General features: G+C 35.6%; 1 protein-coding gene across 1 annotated transcript; it reads left to right on the top strand.

Annotated features, from left to right (window-relative positions):
- Window positions 1-128: 128 nt before the first annotated feature.
- Window positions 129-15,426, top strand: tspan15 (tetraspanin 15). Its single transcript, XM_079635869.1, has 8 exons — window positions 129-342; window positions 4,176-4,361; window positions 4,934-5,008; window positions 5,437-5,532; window positions 8,611-8,724; window positions 11,695-11,745; window positions 12,145-12,261; window positions 14,797-15,426. The coding sequence occupies exons 1-8, from the start codon at window positions 259-261 to the stop codon at window positions 14,956-14,958; spliced, it is 885 nt and encodes a 294-aa protein (XP_079491995.1). The 5' UTR covers window positions 129-258; the 3' UTR covers window positions 14,959-15,426.
- The last annotated feature ends 7,612 nt before the right edge of the window (window positions 15,427-23,038 follow it).

Below are 23,038 nucleotides of genomic sequence, written 5' to 3'. Positions count from 1 at the left end.
TATAGTTTTTTTCATGTTAACTGTAGCCACAGTCAAAGCCTATCTTTGTGAAACCGGCCCCTGGTGTTAACTAATGTCTTTCAGAGCTCCAAAACAATAAACTCTCCTTCCGCTCTCTCATTGGACAAGCCACCCATCAATCAAAATATTCTAATCCATGATAATGGAGCGCGTGCTCTGCTCGCTCAGGTAGACGATACAAACAAACCAGGAAGTGTTTACGGGAAAGCATTCCGTGGCATTTTTACGTTTTTTAACATGTCAAAAGAAGTCCGATATTGCGATAGGTGCTCGTACATCTTTCTCAAGTTCTCGTTAATCGTATATGCAACAATTTTCTGGGTGAGTTTGATTGTTTTTCTCTCTCCTATGTAATAGATCGGTGTGATAAATTCATGAGACTTTAGTCAGCAAATGCGCACAAGAGCGGTTTAAAAAGTCGGAAAGAACAGAGAGAAAGAAAAGAAAATAGCTGAATATCAGAAATCTGCTAGAAGTAACATTTTTTATATGTTTATATATTTTTAATTATGTTATGACGCCCATTAACCTGTTCCAGTGCTATTGACCCCACCCTCCCACTACTAACGTTAATGGTTGCTACTGTAGGATTAAGAGTTTATTACTGAATGATCGATCTCTTGTAAAGTATAGGCTAACTTGCTGTTAAAAACATCAAATTTTTTTTTTTTACGACGTTGCATGTGTTTATCAATTGATTTGTTAATAAATGTATATGCAACGTCGTCGCTGTAGAAAGTACTAAGCTGAAATATGAATGACTAATTCAATTTGGTATGCTGGCTACGCTTTAAATATCTTAAGACCTTTCTTGTTAAACTGATATGTTCATCTGGGCACAACACCTTAAGTGAATAGCATTTCCTTTAGAAGTAGCCTAGATAGAAACTGAAACAGACAAATTGTAGTGGTTGGTGGTTATCTTGCTTTTGTTATTGATTGCATTATGATGATCAGATGACCAACATTTTGTGTGTACTGTGCAGTCATGGTGTGAACTAAAAACCTAGGAGTTGGTTTCTGTTGTGAGACATTTCCTTATAATGTGTGTGTGTTCCTGTTTATGTGATTTATGAGGACACAAATTGTATAATGACATGTGTATTACACTGGTATTACAACTTAAACGTGGTTTATGAGGACATTTCAAAAAGCCTAAAAAACAATGTTTTATTAAAAATGTAAAAATGCAGAATGTTTCCTTGTGATGGGTAGGTTTAGGGATAGGGGCAGTGTAAGGGGATAGAATATATAGTTTGTACAGTATAAAAACCATTACGCCTATGGAGAGTCCTCATATTTTAGTTGCACCAACAGTGTGTGTGTGTGTGTGTGTGTGTGTGTGTGTGTTTCCCTGGATTGCCTTATTCTTTAAAACAGTTGAAAGATAAAAGATAAAAAGATAAAACACATTGCATGTGTCCTGAATGCTTGATTATTTAATATATTTTCAATATAGCCTACTTATAACCATACATATGCTACCTGTACTGCACATATATTTTAAAGTGAATATTCTAATCTAGTGCTTTTAATGCAGATTATCAAGCTTTATCAAGCAAACATCATCAAGCAAGCCCTGGAATTTGGCGTTTTAAATTTGAAAACAGTTCAGACTCAGATCTGATTAAAATTAAAAGCATAAATTCAGTTACAAGTTATAGTTACACAATACAATGTTTGTTCCTATTGTTCAGTTAAATTGTTCTTAAATGTTTCTATTCTCGACATTTTATGTTCTTTATTATTATTATTTTTTGCATCATATTATTTTGTCATCCATTTGTGTCATGTTTTCATAAACTCATATAATAATCTTTTATATACATATCACATTTGTGACATTAATGTGTCATTTATGCTTTGATATTACCCTTTTATATGCAAATAATGCTTTTCATATTATTCAAGTTTGAGCCACTCTCATGGCGTATGCACTATGACATTCTGCTATCTTTTTTTCTCATCTGTTATTGGTATTTAAAATAGATTATTGTGTAAAAAGAGCTGGTGTCAATGCAGCAGGGGTTTGAAATGCTATGGGCTGCACCATTGTGCTTCTCCCATAGCTTTCTGTCAAGAGCAGGACTGCACATATTGAACCTATCACACTGACAGCATAAACAATGGGCCCCACAGGACGCTATTTCAGACCATTATGCCACCAGCCGAGGCTCTTGGTGGCCCATTGGCTTCAGTATTACAGTACTGGCTGACCTAGCGCACACCGCACACTTTGTGCTGCTCTCATCAGGGCTTTGACAAGAGACCTGGATGTGCTTCACACAAGACTGCAAGGGTAAATTATTGTGTGTGTGGATGGCTATTCTGCTCACAAAGGCAATGGCGTACATTTGTTCTTACCATCTCTGTTGATTTATGTGCACTCATGTCTCTGTCTTTTATTTTTGTGCGTACAACTTACTTGACTTGAAGAGGGTGAAGGTGCTAACTTTACTGATTGGCTCAATAGTAGTTTTGGATGTTTAGAAATGGTTTTGAATTGCATATATTTGCAGATGTAAGTGCTCCTGGGGACCCACAGTCATGCATAGTTTAGAGTAGGTTTACACAACAACGATGTACTAAAAACGGAGAAGTTTTTCCTTTTTTTTTTTTTTGGGCGTATAGACAACACACAAAAACGATTGAAAACACTGTATTATTCATGCCAGGCCAGTAGTTGGCGAGGTCACTTTGTAAAGAAACACTACACGCCTATAGACCAAACACGTAATGCCCATGCCCAAATTCACGTTTTCGTAGTTTACATGGAGACGATAAAAGGTATCGTTATCAAAAACTTGTACTTGAAAACTCGTTTTAAAAAGTTTGCATTTTCAGGCCAAAACGCATAAAGTTTTATGTTTTTATGACACTGAAGACCAAAAAATTCTGAAGTTTTAATAACTCTAATAATCTTAAGATTTCACAATAAGTTTTTGATCGTATAAATGATCAAAATTCAGCTTTGGAGCGCATATAATATACTAAATTAACATTTTTTATATTGCTTCAACAATAGCCATCTTCTCTTTTCAGTCCATTAGTCCTCTGCAAACTTTAATTTAACCAAACTGAGTGGAATGTTACTAAAAACCGGATTACTCCCAGATCATTTTGTGTTTCAAGTTAATTTCAATTGGACGAGACTAAAAGTGAAATCCATAGTTTACACCCCCTCGCATTCCCCATACAATATAGTCTAGCTGCCTCCCTCTGAAATTTGATCCTCTGTACTGTTGAACAGTTCAGTATCATTTTAGAACAATTAGGGATTTACACACTATTTATAATATAATATTAGTGATGCACTGGCAATGATTTTTGCCCTTGGTACTACCGATATGCCTCTATTTAAGGAAGAAGATTACTACTACTTACTTATCATACAGACTATCTTGGTGTGGTGTTGAATGAGAAGGGAAGTTCAGGGACAGAAGGAATGCATTAGCACAACAAATTTGTTGTAAAGCCCCCCCCCACACACACACACGCACACGCACACAGAGCTAACAGGCATGAAGTGGTTTTGCTGCAATTTACCAGCCCAGCATTATAATGGTTATTATTTGATTATGCCATTAAGCCATGTCACTGGAGCTCGTGGTTTTTTCTCCGGGTTACAGAAGTGCATTTGCTGTTCTATGTCACTTTTGTACAGCTTCAACTATCATCTACTTTCTACTACTCTTCAGTCTGACACAGGAATGCAGTTTGGGGTTAACGCCACATGCTTTAATTCTTTAATAAGTCAACTACGGCTCTGATCAGTAGAGTATGATAATCATTTAGAATATTTCCAAATGTAAATCACACTCTGCGCATCAGGGGAGCCATTACGATTCAAGGTCAGAATACATTAACTCAGGAGCTCGCAGTTTCAAATAGCTCTACTTAACTCTCGTTTTAACCGTAATAATTTAAATATGAAAAAAACTGAAATACCCCTTGGTTCAATAATGACCATCCTTGTTAGATTTTTTTGAGGCCCTGACTAAAATATTTTTATTCTCTTTTGTGTTGCTTTTGACCCATCTCCCTTTTAAAGGTACCTGTAGTAACATAACTAAAATAGTGTTGATCATCCCACCTGTAATCTTATTTCACTTTAAGTCCAAATGGTCTGATCTGATTTGTATGATTTGTTTCAGTTGATAGGGGGCTTTATTTTGGCCATCGGCATCTATGCGGAGGTGGAGAGGCAACGGTACAAAACGCTGCAAGGAGTGTTCCTGGCTCCCGCCATTATCCTCATTGTGCTCGGCGTGGTCATGTTCATCGTTTCCTTCATCGGGGTTCTGGCGTCTCTCAGAGACAACTTGTCTCTTCTCAAAGTGGTACGTTTTAATTTTTCCATCAGACACTTCCATATAGTAGTGTTCTCTACATCACAATCTCTGTACTTCAGCATATCGCTTATGTTAACCATATTGATTTTCTGAACGAAACGCTTCATATACTATTCTTTATAATAATGCTTTTTGAACGAAGCAAACAGAAAAATTATATTATAAGCTTAAAGGGATAGTTTACATTATTTACTCACCCTCATGACATTCCAAATCTGTATGACACAAATGAACATGTTTTGTTTTTGTCTGTACAGTGAAAGTCAATATATGGATATATGGACACATTTTTCAAAATATCTTTTGCATTCCACAGAAGAAAGAAAGGTTGTAAAGGGGCACACAATTGCAAGGAAACAAACTTATGGGAATTGAATCATGTTTTGAGCTATTTGTATTCACTGGTCCTTCTGCCTTCTGAAAATGTCACAGAGTGCTGTACATGCATGGATGGACTCACTGCCCAAGTACAGGGTAGAAATTGAGATGGTCGACTGTTGTTTCATTTGATTCTGAGTAATGTGCCCGTGTCTCTTTCACTGTTTACTCTTGCCTTGCAGTTTCTTTACATGCTCGCTCTCTGTCTCATTTTGGAGCTCGTCGGTGGGATTGTTGCTCTGATCTTTAGGACCCAGGTACAAACCTCTTTACTGTTTTTTTTTTCTTATTTGTTTGTGGTATTATGTTTTTGACAAATGTGTAAAATTCCTGCCTTGTTTTTCAAAGTACGTGATTCTTCCTTGTCATTTCCAAGTAACAGACTGTGAGATTTCATTGTCAGCTGGAAGTGAAAATTTGCTTGGCTTCTTGACACCGCAATCATTAACAAAATAATTTTGAAAAACAGAATTAACATAATTGTGAACTTCATTTCAAACATATTCATAAAGAACATAATTGTACCAGTCCCTGGATTCTACTATTTAATTGAGATTATTTCTAAGTGCTTCAAAAACAGATGAGAAACAACAAGGGCTTGACATCGTACATATGAAATATTATGAAATGTTGTTGCAGAAACAACATCTTCCTGTTATTACACTGACCTTTCTTTTTCCAATAGACAGTGGACCTTCTCAACAAAAACATTCGTAAAGGCATGGTGAATTACTATGATGACCTTGATTTCAAAAACATCATGGACTATGTTCAGAATACGGTAAGAGATTTATATCGTGGAGCACATGAAAGTACAGATTTGGTATGCTGACTGGTCCTATGAAATCAATTTGATTGATTTATTCCATTTGAATGGTTTTAATTAATATTTCTAATTAATAAATTAAATATTTTTTAATAAAATATAATTTATCATAAGGAATAGCTAATCAATTGAATTTAATAATTATTAAAATTGTAACAATATTAGAGCCACATGAAATCGGTGTTGTTGTTTTGACCGAATTCCATTGTATTTTTGTCCTAAATTCTGTTAGAAAATGTCTGGATTTTATGTTTTTTGATTTAATACAAATGTAAGACTTAATTCAAATGTATCAGAAAACCTTACAATTTAATCAATCTTTTACAAATGTAAATATTCCTTTTTGCAACAAAAAAATGCTTTTTGGTGGTTTGTAGTGATTACCATTGCAAAAAAATTGGGGGGTTGATTGTGGTGAATTTGATTAAGTGTACTGTACTACTTTTGTCTTATTAATCCAAAAATGTCCAAATTCCACATTCAGCTACAGTATATCTTGTTTTAATGACTGGATTCCGCAATTTCATTTGTGTTTTTTGCATCGTGGAAATGATAGGGCCCTATAACCCAACTCCAATGTCAAATTCAGGTGTCCCTTTTATACAGTAGTTAAATCAACAAAGACCAGTGACTATGAGGAGCAGGTATTAATGACCATAAGTTAGGTACAAAAACTCCTGAGTTCAAAGGTTAGAGATTGAGATCAACCATTTGCTTTTGAAATTCCTTCGGATTTACTTTTATGTGTGAGAAATGATATAAAGAGTTTCAGTAAATAAATCCCACCAAGTGAGAATTTAGACTTTGAAGGAGGCCATTCAAAAAACTCTACTTGTAATTTGCAAGTACATCTACAAAACATTCAATGCATAGGCATTTTATGGCAACAGTCAAAGAGCCCAGTGGCTCTAATCTATGATGCATTCAAGTGCACGAGGATAACTTCTAGTCCTTCAAATACACAACCTCACCCGGAGCATCTGCATGAAACTGTTTAATATGAGTAATTGCTGAGAGCTTTTTAGCAGTGCTCAATTATGTACAAATATATTACAGCAATTTCATTTTACTCGATATTTAGACTTGATTAGGAATAAATAAACTAAAGCTGCCGCTCTAAAACCAGTCAATTCCAGGTAATTATTCCTCACAGTGGGATGGTCAAAAGGAAAAAGTTTAGCTCTAGTTTGGTACATTGTAAAGATAAAGGGATTATTTTCTGTTTAAACTACCTTCAGTCCTTTTCACAAATGTGGTTTGAATGATTTTTTTCATTCTTCATTTTTATATTATTTGAATTTGTTTTTTTTGTGTGCAAAAGCTGCTGTCAAACAGTATGCCAGAATCAACATGACACCGCAAGTATTGATCTTGACTTCACCGAATATTTAACTAAAGGGAGTGAGATTCCAAATCAAAGAGGGAACATGTGCTTAGTCTGATAGGCAGTAAAACAGCACAGGGAGCAAGTCTATGTCGAAATATCAATTCACTAGATTAGAGAGAGAAAGAAACCAGTCATTTTGCAACCCCTCAGTACTTCACAATCTTTGGCTAAAGTAAGCAGTGAAAAATAAGTTCTGTTATTTGTTGATCTTAAGTTATCTCTGTGGTAGTTTCTACATTATTCACAAGTTATAAACTGCACGAAAAAGCTATTACTGTAACATTTAATAAGGTCACATAAAAAATTATATAAGAAGAAACCTTAAATAAATTCACCAAATCATATCTTCATCACCTAAGCCGTGCTGACTTGTTCTTTTTAGAGAGGAGCTTTCTCCTGGCAACCCTTCCAAACATGCCATACTTGTTCTGTATTTTTCTAATTGTACTGCCATGAACTTTTACATTTAACACGTTAACTGATGCCTGTAGAGTCTGAGGTGTAGCTCTTGGGTGTTTTACGATTTCTCTGAGAAGTGCACGCTCTGACCTTGGGGTGAATTTGCTGGGAATATTTGGCAACTGTCTGAATGTTTTCCATTTGTGAATTATCTTTCTTACTGTGGAAGGATGGTCTTTAAATTGTTTGGAAAAGGCTTTATAACCCTTACTAGATCGATGGGCAGAAACAATTGCTCCTCTAAGTTCATTGCTGATGTCTTTCCTCTTTGGCATTGTGTTAACACACACCTGAATGCTCCAGACCAGCAAACTGCCAAAACTTCTGTCCATAAATGAGATGACAACAAATGCTGATCTGTGCGGCTCAAGTGTTGTCTGTATTAGACAACATTGGAGTGCGTTCCAAAAGAGCGGGTTTTGTCAAGTGAAGTGGATTTTTGCAGATCTCCCATTATCATTATTGTAAGGAGCAGTGAACACTGCACAGGAGGAGCCTGTGAATCGGAAAGCAGTCAGTGTTTTCTGTCAGGCTGATGTGGAGAGGGGTCCTGGTCATTTCTCATTTATTTGTTTTATGACTGACATCCCACGCTGCATTAATTTCTGTTTGCTGATTGTCATATAGTTCTTGTACATCAGTAAAGATGTGTTTCTTCTGAGGGAATCCGCCAGTGTCTTTAGTAATTTCCTCAAATGTTATTCACTGCCATTTTAAATGAGCTAATGTGCTAGAATATGAATTGTGCTATTCAGTGAGGGAAGACGGGAGCATAATATTTATTCATGCTTGTCCTCTGAAAGCTTTAGGCTCAATAAATGAATACAAAGCAGTTTAGATTATTCATTCACCTCTCTTGTTTCATGCCCTGTCAACCAAGGTGCAATTTAGCAGATGACATGCTAACAAATTCAACCATTTGCACAATTGTTGTTTTTAAAAATGCAATGTACAAATATTCTTTCGGTAGGCTTGTATATGACTGTTGAACCACCGTGTTCTACCACAGCATAGCTCAACAGATCTTCAGCAGTGCTAGATGAGAAAACAACCAGCTTTACCAAAAATAATAGACTTCCTCTGAAGCTATACTGATATTTCCATTGATAAGTGGTTTTACTGCTTTGACTCTTTGCTGATATTTCCATTGATAAGTGGTTTTACTGCTTTGACTCTTGTCTTTCCAGTTCAAATGTTGTGGGGGAAAGGAGTTCACGGACTGGGAGGTGAACATGTACCATAATTGCTCTGCTCCTGGTCCGCTAGCGTGTGCAGTGCCATACTCCTGCTGTATTTACAAGGTTTGTCTACGAATATCTTTTCATTCCTCTTGCAGTGTGAACCTATACACAGATCAAGTCCAGTTTGTCATAAAGCAGTGTCATTTTACATTGTTACAAAAGATTTTAATTTCAAATAAAAACTGTTCTTTTGAACTTTCTATTCATCAAAGGATTTTAAAAAAAAAATGTATCATGGTTTTCACAAAAATATTGTATACGTAATTTTTTAAACATTGATAAGACATTTTTCTTCAGCACCAAATCAGCAAATTAGAATGATTTCTAAAGGATCATGTGACACTGAAGACTAGAGGAATGTCAGCTTTTTATATATTATCCTGGGGTAAACAAAATCCTACAGTATATTATGTGGTATTTTATGTTTACTCATAACATTTAGACCAGCCCTGGTTCAAACCAAAAGCAATTGAGTCTTTCACGAGGCTACTGTTTGCTTACCTGAAAGGAGACCTAAAAGGCAAAGATGAAACACACAAAAGAAAGAATTGACACGTTGTGTGCTTCAGCATTCCTCAACTAGTTTTGTTCTGTCCCATTTGAGCTCTGCTCAATTTTACAGGTACAAAAATAATGCCACTACATCTAGTGAATTAGGAACTTTGTCCATGTCATATTTTTGAAATGATGTAGAATACGAGGTGTTTTCTGCTCAGGGTTTCCAGTTTCCACAACAGCCAGTTGCTTTGCTTTACATTTGTTCATTTTGGAAGCGTTGAGCTCATAATGATCCTGCGTTATCTGAGTCATTCCCGTTTTGTGTATCTTTTGAAATCTGTAACTGCTTAAAGTGAATTTGTTTTGTTTTGTATTTTAAGAAGTATTTCTATAAAAGGGTACCAGACTTTTGAAAATATGCTCTGATGAAGCACTGATTGAAAGCTTGATTATTTACACAATGGCAATAACATGAAAGAACTGTCAAACAGGATGGAAATAAAGAGCTAGAGTTAGCCATAGTGCAATGAGGGATTGAGAGTCCGCTTACACGAGTGTCAATTTAGGCTGGAATGTTTGTGCTGCTGCTGTTGTGCCAAACATGATGTCATTTCCTGATGGAGAGACCTGACTTTTGTTAGTTAAAGTGATAGTTCACACAAAAATGTTGATAATTCTGTCATCATTTACACACACTCGAGTTGTTCCAAACCTGTTTTGCTTTCTTTCCTCTGTGAAACATAAAATAAATAAAATGTAAAAGATAAAATTTGTGGTTTCCAAACACCATTAGATTCCATTCACTTTCGTTCTATAGGAAAAAATAGGCATTTTTCAAGAAATCTTTTTTTGTCGAATATTTCTTATAAAGTGACTTATGATGGGGACATGAAAATGTACTGCATAGCAGGATTGATGCATCTGCAAGATTTTTAGTCAGGAAGATATTGTTACGCCATGTTAAAGATGGCGGCTATTTTTGTTCCTTTTGTATCTTGCACATTACTTTTCTTGTCATAACATAAGCCAGAATGTTAGTAACATGTCACTGCAGCTTCATATTAGATTCACCTGAATATAAAAAGTTCTAATTGTTTGAAGTTGCATAGGACAGTTGAAAGATTGGTCCTTTGAGTTGCATTACTAAAACAGGTCTTGCACTCAAAAGGACATTAATTTTTCATTAGTTTTGGAACAAGCACAGAGTTTGTTTGCCAACATCCAGCTGTGTGCAGATTACCTATGGACAAGCATTACCTCATCATTACCTCAGTCTAAGACAAAGTAATACACTAAAATGTTTTCTATATGTGAAGATTACATCAGAATGTTTTGTCTGAAATTGAATATCAGAATCTAATCTGGTGATATTGCCTTTTTATTACCAATTAAGTGATCTTTAATCCTACTTTATTTAGACTGATGGAGATCTGTTTGTTTTTTGCTTCTAACTAGATTATTACAATTTAAGAAAACTTACAATTTAAGTAAAAGTTACACCACTTAACCAGTTCAAAATAGTAGGAGCATATAGGAATAATTTGGCTGATGTAATTTCCAAATACAAAAATCCATACTGAACAAACAATGCAGGGGTTTTTTTGTATGAAGAATGATATCAGAGAATAAACAACATTTGTTATAATAATATCTAATGTGCTAAATTTTTTCGAAGTGATTTATTAATGATCAAATTCAATCCACTTATCAGTTTATCTTTTGGGGTTTTCACCAGATGTGCTTGTCGTTTTTAAATGTAAGTTGGTCCTGTCATCAGCTTATTCTTTGTTGTTATCAGACAAACAAACTACATTGATGCAGTCTGAAATCTATATAAAGGAACCTTTTCTATTTGAATGAGGTCATGTTGCACTGATTTAAAGAGTTGATTTACATGGATAGTTCACCCAAAAATGATCATTTACTCACCCTCATGTCTTTCCAAACCCATAAGCCTTTTGTTTATCTTCAAAACACAAATTAAGATGTTTAAATGAAATCTGAGATATGTATGTCCCTCCATTGAAAGTCTATGCAGCCAAAACTTTAAGGAGTTTGTAAAAGAAACAGATATTAATCAAGTGGTTTACTCCACATCTTCTGAAGAGGCTCGAGCGCTTTATATGATGAACATGGGTTGAAAATTGAGGAACTAAGATCTCTCAGATTACATAAAAAAATATCTTCATTGGTGTTTCAAAGATGAACCAAAGTCTTACAGATTTAGCATGACAATAGGGTGAATAATTAATGACTGAATATTCAATCTTGGGTGAACCATCCATTTAAATGTATCAGAATGTGTACAGTTACTCACAGAATGATTTCGGCTTCATTTATAAAGATTAGTATTCTTCGCATTACACACAATGTGTAATTTCATATCTATGATCCAACTTGAACATGTCAAAAGATTTCCCCCCATAGTTTTTGCTGTTTGCCAGATCTGTTTGCAATCTTAGTTTTTAAGAGAGATAGTTTGCAGTTTACTTCTATGAAAATGTTAAGACTGCATTTGCTTGTGTTTTACAGCCTTCTGAAGTTATTAATACGATGTGTGGATACAATACCGCGGGGAAAACGGTATGTTCCCTGATCAACTCTATTTCTATGTCTGATGATGTTTTGGTTAGATCTGCTTTTGTGAATTTAAAAGAAAGTTAGAGTAGTTTATAAGTGCATTCTGATTTTTGAAAAGTTCTCTGTGTCGATCCACCTGGTATAAATAGTCATTTGGAGGGGTCAAAGGTCTGATCGGTAATCAGATCATCTGGGAAGAGCAATGAGATCCACCTCTGAATTTTTAACAGGCTGTGAGAATATGCACAGATTAATCCTATTATCCCTCAATATATTACTGTGCAATATTGGTTGTTAATAAGAGATGCGAAGAGGGCCGTGTTTTTGACTCTTAGAATTGAATAATGAAAAGATGACCTTTGAATATGACCTCTGTTTCTCTGGCCTGTCCTTTGCCCACAGAGGCTAGAAAATGTAGATGTCATCCACATCCGCGGTTGCATTGATGCAGTCTTTATTTGGTTCATGGACAACTATACAATCATGGCTGGTCTTCTTCTGGGCATTCTACTACCTCAGGTAAGAGAAGAAGGTTCAGATTGCCTGCATAAGTCCGTTTTAACATTACAAATTGTGCACTTTTCTTAAAACACACATGCTCTTATCCCTTGCAAGCTTGCCGAGAAAAAAAATGCCATTTTTTTCTTTGGTTGTAAGAACCTTTCAAAGTGTTTGAAGAGTTCGAGATAAAAGTTGTGACAGCAATTATTGCCGTTTTAAATGTTTTATTCATAAGGGTGTTGGGGTTGTGTTTGAGAATCTTTTTTTTTTTTTTTAAACCCATTAAATCTTATAAATGTCAACCTGCCCTCTTTCTTTGCTGAATGACAAGAAAAACTAATTGGACAGCCTACAACAACAAACATGTTTCAAACTCTTCTGTATCCATCCATGAGAATCGTATTTCCTTTTCAAAAATGACAGTGCTTAATGTCAATCTACTGTGTAGGCCATCATTTGAGCATTTCTGGCAAACCATTCTTCATTTTAACATTTTAAAAATGACACCACAGTGTATTAATGTCCCATCTTATTGTTTTTATGTTCAAACAGACCTATTCATGTTTATTACTGTAGTTATTACAGTATAACCCAGCTTCAAGAGCTCCTCTTCATCCAACAGTCATTCTAAGCCTGTAATCAAATATCATACTTTTAATCTGGTCAGTTCTTCTCCGATTCAAATAGGATATTAGAGAGAACGGTGACAAGAGCATACACATCTACTGTGATGTATAAATAAGAACATTTATATAATTCATTGGCTTAAACTATGACGATAAAGTGTCATTGTGTAGTGGGACATTAGATTTAATTGCGTAAATGTGCTATATTTAAAGTTGTAATACATGTTAATATTTTTTTATAATTATTATTAGTCGTAGTAGTAGTAGTAATACATTTTAATTAAAAGCAAAATTATTAATTAAGCTCAAAAAGTAGAATTTTGGCAACCCTAATATTCATATATTTACTTTGATAAAACTTGCCGTAGCAAAAAGTGCCAATAATTTATCTCTTCAAAAGGCCAATAATTTGGCTTTATGAATCTTGTCTTTATTCATCATTATCTGTGCGAACTCATTAGTTCAGTGTAATTAAATCGTCTCTTTACATAATATCCCCTCGTGAAGTGTTTTCCGCACTGATGAAGAGGTGGCTGCCTGGTGAGAGAGACATGGTTTAAATGAATTTAAACTTTTCTCAAGACTACCATGAGTAGACAGGTTTTAGCAAATTAGCAGTCTGGAAATCCGTCTCACTTCTAAAAGCGTCCTCTAATGTGTAGCTGTTACTGTGTGTGTGTGTGTCTCCCCCCCCATTTTAACCAGTTTTAAAGAGGTGCCTTGATGCACAGAAAAACACCAGTCGCCGATGTAGATTATCATAATCACATACATTTTGAGTCCATTATGTTGCCATTTCAATAATGCTGCAACTTCAATAACCCACCAACACAGAGAAAAAGACATGCACACAAACAGTAATCTCAGTAAGGACTCTTAGAGGTGCTGAGAACAGGGCTAAGTTTCTATTAGGTCAGACAGTCCTATCCTATCTGTAGTTTCACAGGAAATGATGCCAGAAGATATTGTGTTATCTGTGATAAGCACAGGTATTGTTGAGAAAGACATGAATATACTGTCGAATTTTTTTTTTTCCGCAGTGACATTCATATTGGTTTATAATGTTTCCATTTGAACATTCTTCAGTCTTATGCCTGTGTGCATGTGAGCAAGTGTGTTTATGTGTATGGCAGGAGGCGGCGGGACTTTTTTTTAAATGAGAAAAGTGTTGAAACTGAGAAGCTTTTATAATTGGTTACATAGTTTTTCCATAAATGGTGATTCACAGTTGATTCAAAGTCATTAGTCAGTCTCCCTACACTGTGAACCACCCGAGTTGTTTATTACAAGATTTATATTACTGCACAAATAGTGTAGCCACAGCCTGAAGTGCGCAGATTAACACGGTGCTGTGAAAAAGATAAGAGAAAAAATATTGGGTTGGCATTTCACCAATGTCAATGAATAAAAGACGATATAACTGATCAAATTACACTTGAAATATAGATTTTTATGTTTTGTACAGCTTCAATGAACAGAAATGCCCATTCTGTGTGTAGTACTATGTTCCATTTATATGTTCCTTAAAGGTACTATTATCCACCCTTTAGGAGTAAATAAGGTACAAAAGTGTACTGTTTGAAAGAAGCTTTTGCTCTATCATAAGTGTTGAAGTACATATTACCATATATGCCAAGACCAAAAGAGCCACTTGACACCTCAAAGAACCTCAGCGTCCCATCAAGAGATTTGCAGTCAGTTCTGGCGACAGTTAATGAGTGTTCATCAGACAACCATTAGAAACAGGCTGCACAAATTGTACAAAATGGTCATCAGTTGAGGGTTTTGGAAAGGCCAATCAAAGTCCAGATCTGCTGTGGGGGAACTTGAATTAGGCAATACATGCAATAAACCCTTCCAATACCACATGACGATTTTTTCTTTATTTATGTTGAACAAAAGTATTGTTCTCTTTTTTTGTTGTTAGTTTTTTGGAGTGATCTTTACCTGGCTTTATATCACCCGTGTGGAAGATGCCATCGAGGAGTACGGTCACTATATGGATGGTCTGCTGGACGAGAAAACCCTGGATCCCAAGAACCAAAGCAAGCTGGCCAAATGCTGCAGATGTATGCCTTTGATGGACTGAGTGACAACTCCTAACAGAAAGCCTTATTTCGGATACTGCATAAAGGATTTCTGCAGGTTCTGTGGATGAATATAACTGTTTGTAGCTCTCTGCTGCTCACAACTGTTCTGTTACTGTTGTAATATCAGCCAAAGATACACTGATGCAAGCAAGTCATATTTGTACTGTCATTATTGTTTTCACAGTTACTCTCAGGATTTATTATTGAACCTGTCAGCTGAAAATGGTTAGTTTATGTGTCACTACCTTCCGGATTGACCTTCCGTCTCGGGCTCTTTCTACTAAATCACAGCTGAATCGTAGACCGAAGATGCTATTTTCATCAGGGTGACCGAGTCCGAATTGTACACAGTTTAGCTTTGTTTGACAGGGAATCTGATTTGGCAATTGGCACCCTGTCAGTCTCGGTGATAAAGTGCAAGCTTTCTTTTTTCCTGTGTTAACAGTGCGCTTCACATAAGAGAACTTCTGTAAAAACTACATTCGTCATAATAAGATTGCTGTTTTTTTTTTTGCTTGTACACTGAGATGAGATGTTTGTAGATGAGTAACAGTATGAGTTTCCACACTAAAAAGCTTTGCCTTGGGTGCCACCATACCACCATATTTTTTGTTTCTTTTATTTGTTTTTTTAACATCATTCCAAATTGCCTTTATCTGAAACAGCATTTATTCCTCTTAATCTTTATAAAGATACTAATTATGAGCTGATTATTTTGTAATCTACTAATCTGATATAGAAGATATGATAATCTGCCCTTTCATAATAGTTTTTTCTTTTTTAAGTTCTACATATTTCTGTCAGAGCTGCAGGTATACATCTTTGGGTATATCTTTTAAAGTTGTTGTTTTTTGTGCTAAAGAGTTGTAGCTTTTTATATTCTCCTCTATTTTGTCTCTTTTTTTTGCATAAACATTTAAAAATCCAATTAAACTGTGTATTTTGCCCTGTTTTTATGATAAATGCATAATATGGTTGTTTTAAATGACAGGAGAATCACATATTGTAAATTGTTTTATGTAAATTGCACTAAATTATGCTTTAGTTTCAGTGTCATTATTTAAAGAAAAATCATTGCAAATAAACAGTTTGGTGGGAATATTAAGACTCAACATGACTTGGGTCTTAACATCTCTTTTTTTTCTTTTTAATCTTTTTTGGGGCTTTACTGATGTCTTTTTGTGTAATTTTTCTGTCTATGTATTGACTTGACTATTAAAGCTGGAGTTTTGCCCTGAACACAGTGAGTGTCCTGCTGAATGAATGAATAAATGATGTTTACAGCGCTGTGTTCTGCTGCTTCAGTGGATGTCCTTATCTGTTCTGTCATGCTGGTTTGACTTTGCAAAGGGACTGTGTCACTCTGAATATTGCACTTTAAACATAGACTATCATAGAGTTAAATATTAGTCCATTTCATCAACTTATTTGTGCCATTTCAATCGTATTTAAATGTTACATTTATCTTACTTTAAAAATGCAGCGTTAGGAGAAAGATTTGAAAGATGAGATAAAAAAAAATATTGTCAGAGTTTTGTAATAACTAGGTCCACAGATTCTGAAAAAGTGTTTGAGTTTCTGATTAATGCATGTTGCGTATCATATATGTACACCATGGCTCATATAGTAGGTATAATATCAGGGAGCATGGAGCTCATATTCGAGGAGGAAAAAACACCTCAGTTTTATTCAGACACTAACTGAGCAAAAATAGGCAAATCTGGTGCAGATGTTATTTATGTGGCCACCAAGATTAAATTCTTATAGCTTGTAATATAAATCAGCGAGATCTTCATAACTGTATAGTGGACTGTTTACATAAAATGTACTGTATAATTTGCTTAAAGGGATTGTTCACCCAAAAATGAAAATTAGCCCATGATTTACTCACCCTCAAGTTATCCTAGGTGTATATGACATTCTTCTTTCAGACGAATACAATCGAAGTTATATTAAAAAACGTCCTGGCTCTTCGAAGCTTTATAATGGCAGTGAATGGCTGTCCATAAAAGTGCATCTATCCATCATAAGTGCTCCACATGGCTCTGGGGGGCTAATAAAGGCCTTCTGAAGCAAAGCCATAAGTTTGTGTAAGAATAATATCCATATTTATAATTTTATGAAGTAAAATAACTAGCTTCCGGCCAAACGAACATACGGATTCCACTTATGGCTAAAGCGCAACTTGTGACGTCGGAAGTAGCGTAGTCCGTCATGTGTAATGGAAATTTTACATTTAGAGGTGTTCTTTTACTTTTATATGGGTACAACTTTTACGTTGAAGATTTATTTTTACTCATAAGCATTTAAAGGAATATAATCATATAAGCTAAAGCACATTATTAAAGATATAAAACTAAGCTTTTTAGAAATGTATAAGTTAGGACAAACTCGAGGAGGAATGAAATGTTCTCTGGGGCATGTGAAGGCTGACAATATGTGTGTGCGCAGTTTCGATCAGCAGCTAAAAACAGGAAACTTTTTGCTGACAGGGCATTGTTCTGTCTAGATATAATTTATGTTAGACATGAGATCATGAGCTAAGACGTCTCCCTTTAAGGTAACAAAGGATTTTTTTTTACACAGGATGTGTTAAGAGTAGGCTATATAACCTTGGTTGACCACAGCTTGGGACTCAGCAAGTTTGTTTCATATTTCTTATATAGTGAGGGCTGAAAGAGAATTTCTTTAAAAAATGTGAACATACAGAGAAAGCATGAAAATAATTTTGTCATTCCGTGTGTAATTTACCAGAATTCATAATGCAATCTTTATGCAGAATATGAACCACTGTGACCGTATTAGTAATGGTAGTAGTATACATTTTATTTTATATATTTTTTATTATTTTATTTACCACACATAATTGGGAGGAAAGGAAGGTCAGCTGACACAATGGCAGAAACATGACCAGGCCATGTGCTGTAACCTCTTCCAGAACAACATTTCACCAGGTGCCCTTTTTAATAAGAATTTTAATTAATTTGACTTTATTTAGGACGGTCTTCACACATTCCTACGGGAAACTTAATCCATGGCACCATGCAATTGTTTATTGGGGTTTTGTTTGTTTTTCACATGGTGGGTTGTGCTTTTAGATTTCAGGTCATGCTTATTAAAAATAATAATGACCTCTTCTCATCTCCCTGACGACTCGTATTTAGGACTGCCAACCCGCCATCCAACTTCTCACATCCTTAATAGATTGAAGACAGCTTCCAATTGGTAAGGAGCTCACCCATCTTCCGCTCTCCCCCACTGTTTATTAGTAGGCCTATATAATTAAGCTGCCTTTCCATGATGGAGGGAATATGAATCTAACTAACCCATGAAGCATTGTGAATAACAGATAAACTTTCTGTGAGATTTCTTTGCAGAATCACGCAATCAATCCTGAAAAAAGTATCACGGGTTCCCAAAAAAAAAAAAAAATTAAGCAGCACAACTGTTTCCAACATTGATAATAACTGAGTATTAATCAGCATATTAGATTTCTGAAGGATTATGTGACACTGAAGACTGACGTAAAGGCTAATGAAAATTATCACAGAAATAAATCATATTTTAAAGTAGGCTATATTGAAATAGAAAACCCATTATTTGAAATGAAAATGAAAGGGCATCACAAACATATTAAAATTATTTGACAGAGACATTAGTTTTTTGGGCTTTGATTTAAAAAAATAATAATTCTTACTAAACTTCAGACTGACCTTATGCAGTTTTCCAAACGGCTGTAATTACATCGGCAGATTCGACAAGTTCACGGAAAAGAGCTGCGATGATTCCGACTTCAGTGATGTTTTATGGTATTACAATGGTGAAATTACAAACATGCACATTCTGAGAGATTAAATTAAATTAATAACTAGGAATTTTATGTTTTGACTGTAAATTTATATCAAAATGTCATAACTGCAAGCTCATGTTCATCTGCCCACACTTTTGAGTTAACACTCACATCTAAAAATCCAGTCAGACTCATAAAACCAAGTCACCCTACACTTTTTCTTTTTCAATAATCAATGAGACTCAGATACGTCAAAAGAAAGGATCTGTTGTTACTTCCGTTTCATCACAACTTTAAAATGAACTATTATGGCTTACAATTGGCACAATTGTCTTTCATTAATAATGCACATGAGCACAAACAGAATGTGTTACCCAACACTGCACTCATATGATCAGGGATATTGAAAATATGTGATCCATAATTGTGTTTTTGTCTTAAAGAGCAGAATCTTGTTTCATCCATATTTTCTTATTTTGTTCCTCCATGAATGAAATACAAGATCTTTGAGATGGGTAGCCCTATTTATGATAAAAAATTTGAATTACAGTGTCTGAAGATCAAAAGACAATAGCTATGCATTACCAGACCAGCCCACGTTCTCCAGCAGGAGGTCTTTATTTATTTAATAAGCTGAGGCCATTCCTCATTTGAGCATGTTCTTAAAATAGACAAGATCATAATGACCTCCTTGGGCTCAGTTAATAATGAAGTAGAAAATGACTGTAGGTCTTGCCGTCTTCACCCTTCGCTGATTTAAAATGATTCTTGGAATCATTTAGCATGTCCTATGGCAGACGAATTAAAGTATTAGGCTACTCAATATCAGTATCTGCAGACACACAAATCCTATATATAAATGTCAAGTCTAAGATCAAAAGTCAACACTGTGCTCAACAAGTTCCCACTTCTCCTAAGGTTTTAAATGTTATGCCTATCATCATGGTGTGTGCACATTGCACAACAACTTTGAATATTAAACAACATGACCACCTTCATATCACCAGCTTCACCGAGATGGTCGAGTGCCTGTCCATTGGCAAATACCGTCTTTTCCCAAGGGTAAAGAAATAGAGGGACAAGATTATCATTATACTCATTATACTGACTGAGGACTGCTTTTTGTAAAAAAAAAGATCAATGCTATTTATAACCAAACACAATCCTTTAGTGAGAATCGTCCGAGGAGAGCGCAGAGCCAGCAGTTAATCAAATGTTGTTGCCTGGTTTAATGTCTGAAGAACCCTTCAAACTCAATCAGATGTGATTTCCGATGATTCTTGCTTCCGCGCCTGTGGCATCTTTTGAGTTACTGGGAGGCTTTGAACCGATGTCGAGTGTCGTGAAGGATGCAACCAAATCCAACAAGACCATTGGGTAGAGTCTGTTCAAAAGCAGAATAATACAGTTTGATGGTTCTTGTGATTTTCACATCAGGAAGGCACCAATGCTGCAGGCTTGTGTGATAATGACATCGACAACCCATCATAATTATGTCTGTGAGGACTACTTTTACACAATGTAGATTTTGTATTTCTGTTACGTAGATGGAAAGCTAAAGTGTGTAATTACTTGTAAATTTTGAGGCACTTTAATGCTTGAAACATCCCATGAGTGGTGTTGAGGTTCCTAGACCTAAAAGTAAAGGTTCAAAAAGGGTTTTTTCACAGCAATGCCATAGAAGAACCATTTGTGGCTCCTCGGAGAACCTTTCAGTGAACAGTTTTTTCTTAGTGTGAAGAACATTTTAATAATCTAAAGAAAATTTTTATACTATAAATAACCTTTTCTCCAGTGGAAAGGTTCCATGGAGGTTAAAGGTTATTCATGGAACCATAGATGCCGGTAAAGAATCTTAATTTTTAAGAGTAGCCTAATAGTGTTGTATAACTGATGTTGTTAAAGCTACACAGTGTAATTTTTCTTAGCAATGATTCTTAGCAAAAAACACTTTGTTCTTTCAAAATTATATGTGCTCATTAATGTATAATTACTTCTACCAACTATAATAGCCATTTAACTTCCTGATCACCAGGCGTAGTGCGCAGGCTCAAACTGAGCTTGATGACGTAGATGTGACGTGAACAACATGTCTGACAGTTGTCAGTCTTCTAGTAGCTATGCCGAGAGAAATCTGAATCATTCCTTTCCGAATCTCGCAGAGATGGAGAGCGTGAGTAGCTGTCCATGAGCTAGCAGCAGGAGCAACTTTATCACTCTCTATGGGCTTCTCCCTTGACTTTATCGGACTTTATGCCTCCACGTCCCCCCGATTGCTTGCGAGCTTCTCCGCCAGTCTATACGGTAATTTCTCTACAGTGCGACAGAGAGTCGCGTGGTTATGACGCAATCGTTAGCCTATTTTTACAAAAACGGCTTCTACGGGCCCATAACGTAAGATACAAAGTAATGGAGCCTTTTATACATTGTCGTGTTTCTTTAGAAATAAATAATGGACAAATGGAGTCTTTGGACGCCTCAGATGTAAAGTTATTCGCTGTCAAAGTGACGCCAAAATGAATGGGAGTCGATGGAATACTAACAGCAGGTGATGTTCTGCTACAATGGCGGCTCCCGGGTAGGAGTTTCCGGTGGATGGATTACCCCCTTGGGCGGAAGCCATGTTGCGCCTCCATCTTGAAATGGATTTTTCGCGTTTTTACAGATTCTTTTTTTTACAGTCTATGGTTTTTACACTCAGTGGCACCGTGACGAATGCGAGGGGGAGATTACTCGCGACTGCCGGCAGATTTGAAATAATACGGCCACCGTAGGAGTTAAAATGCCCTCGGAATGGGAGGGGCTAGTAAGTAGGCCTAATATTCAGTTGGTTGTCATATACAATTTCACCGCTAGATGGGAGTAATTCCTACAGTGTAGCTTTACATATTCTACCCATACATATGTATTTTTTTTTTATTTTTTTTTATTATTATTGTAAAGAATTTTTCATAATTTTTAATCATTTTTTAATAATGTTTAGAGATGTTGAGGTCCATATTAGATCACATAGAATGAGTGCCCTGGAATAATGGCTATTATTTTGAGTTGTTTTTATCTACTGGATAGAGAGCATCCACTGCCATATCTCTTTTGTGTTTTCATGTATTCTACGCTTTGAGGCTGAATATTTGATTGTTTGCATGAAAGGCATGAGCGAATCCATTCAACCCCACAGAGTCAAGTTGTAAGAGTTTAATGCACAGCACTTCAAGACAGTGATCAGATGAAAACTCTTTGCCAGCACTTACCCTTTCATCAAAACACTGATGTCAAGAGGATAACAAGTGTTAAATCCACCTGTGAAGATTTCAATCAAGTCTGAAGTGGAACTTTATTTTAAATAGAAGTTTGAAGTAGTTGAAGAAACTGAAGAAGTAATAATGTGATGGAGATTAATGATGATTTTGCACATTGAGATATAAGGTTCACTGCCTTCCTATGACCTTTCCTCCTTTAAGGTAGACATAAACAAACAAGATGTGTCTTAGAAACACACTCAGTGTGAACATTTGTGAAAACACCACTTAACTTTAATAATAATAATAAAGTTTATTGCAAGATCTAATTTGATAGACATTAGATTTCTACAGTTTTTGGAGGACACTGCCATCTTCTGGTTAAATATTAGGCATAGAAGGCGATGGATTTTCATTTTGAATTTCATGGAAGTCTTTTAATAAAATCATGGCATTTATTAACAACAGAGTATAGATCAGATTGGTTTGTTTAAGGCCAACCTGAGAATTTATCCCTGTTATCTCACAGTCTTATCTTGACAAATCTAACAACAACAAAAAACATGCTGATCACAGATGGCATTATCCTTGTGGAAATACCCTTCACTGCCTTTGTTTGGGTAAAATCTTTTATAGTATTTTTTTCTGTTTTAACATATTTGAAAATGTAATTTATTCCTGTGATGGCAAAGCTGAATTGTCAGCATCATTACTCCAGTCTTCAGTGTCACATCCTTCAGAAAAGATTCTCAAGAAACATTTCTTATTATTGTCAACGTTGAAAACAGTTGTGCTGCTTAATAGTTTTGTGGAAACTGTGATGCATTTTTTTCAGGATTATTTGATGAATAGAATGCAAGGATGCATTAAACTGATGTATATGCGCGCGCGTGTGTGTGTGTGTGCGTGTGTGTGTGTGTGTGTGCGCGCGCGCGCGTGTGTGTATTGTAGTATATATCCATTATTTTCGTGAAATTTGCATACAATTACATCAAATCATCACACAAAATGCAGTGGCAATATGCTTAAAAGGATAATGCATAATAGCCT

Source organism: Phoxinus phoxinus, assembly GCF_949152265.1.
Source record: "Phoxinus phoxinus genome assembly, chromosome: 14".
NCBI classification, from domain to species: Eukaryota; Metazoa; Chordata; class Actinopteri; order Cypriniformes; family Leuciscidae; genus Phoxinus; species Phoxinus phoxinus.
The sequence above is the reverse complement of the archived record's forward strand: the minus strand, read 5'-3'. Positions and strand labels throughout refer to the sequence as shown.

What these genes read in the sequence shown, in the direction of transcription:
- tspan15 (XM_079635869.1), top strand. Translation starts at nt 259, where the DNA reads ATGTCAAAAGAAGTCCGATATTGCGATAGGTGCTCGTACATCTTTCTC. An exon ending in ACAATACCGCGGGGAAAACG is followed by an intron (nt 11,746 to 12,144) that starts GTATGTTCCCTG and finishes CTTTGCCCACAG; the next exon opens with AGGCTAGAAAATGTAGATGT. An exon ending in TGGGCATTCTACTACCTCAG is followed by an intron (nt 12,262 to 14,796) that starts GTAAGAGAAGAA and finishes TTTTGTTGTTAG; the next exon opens with TTTTTTGGAGTGATCTTTAC.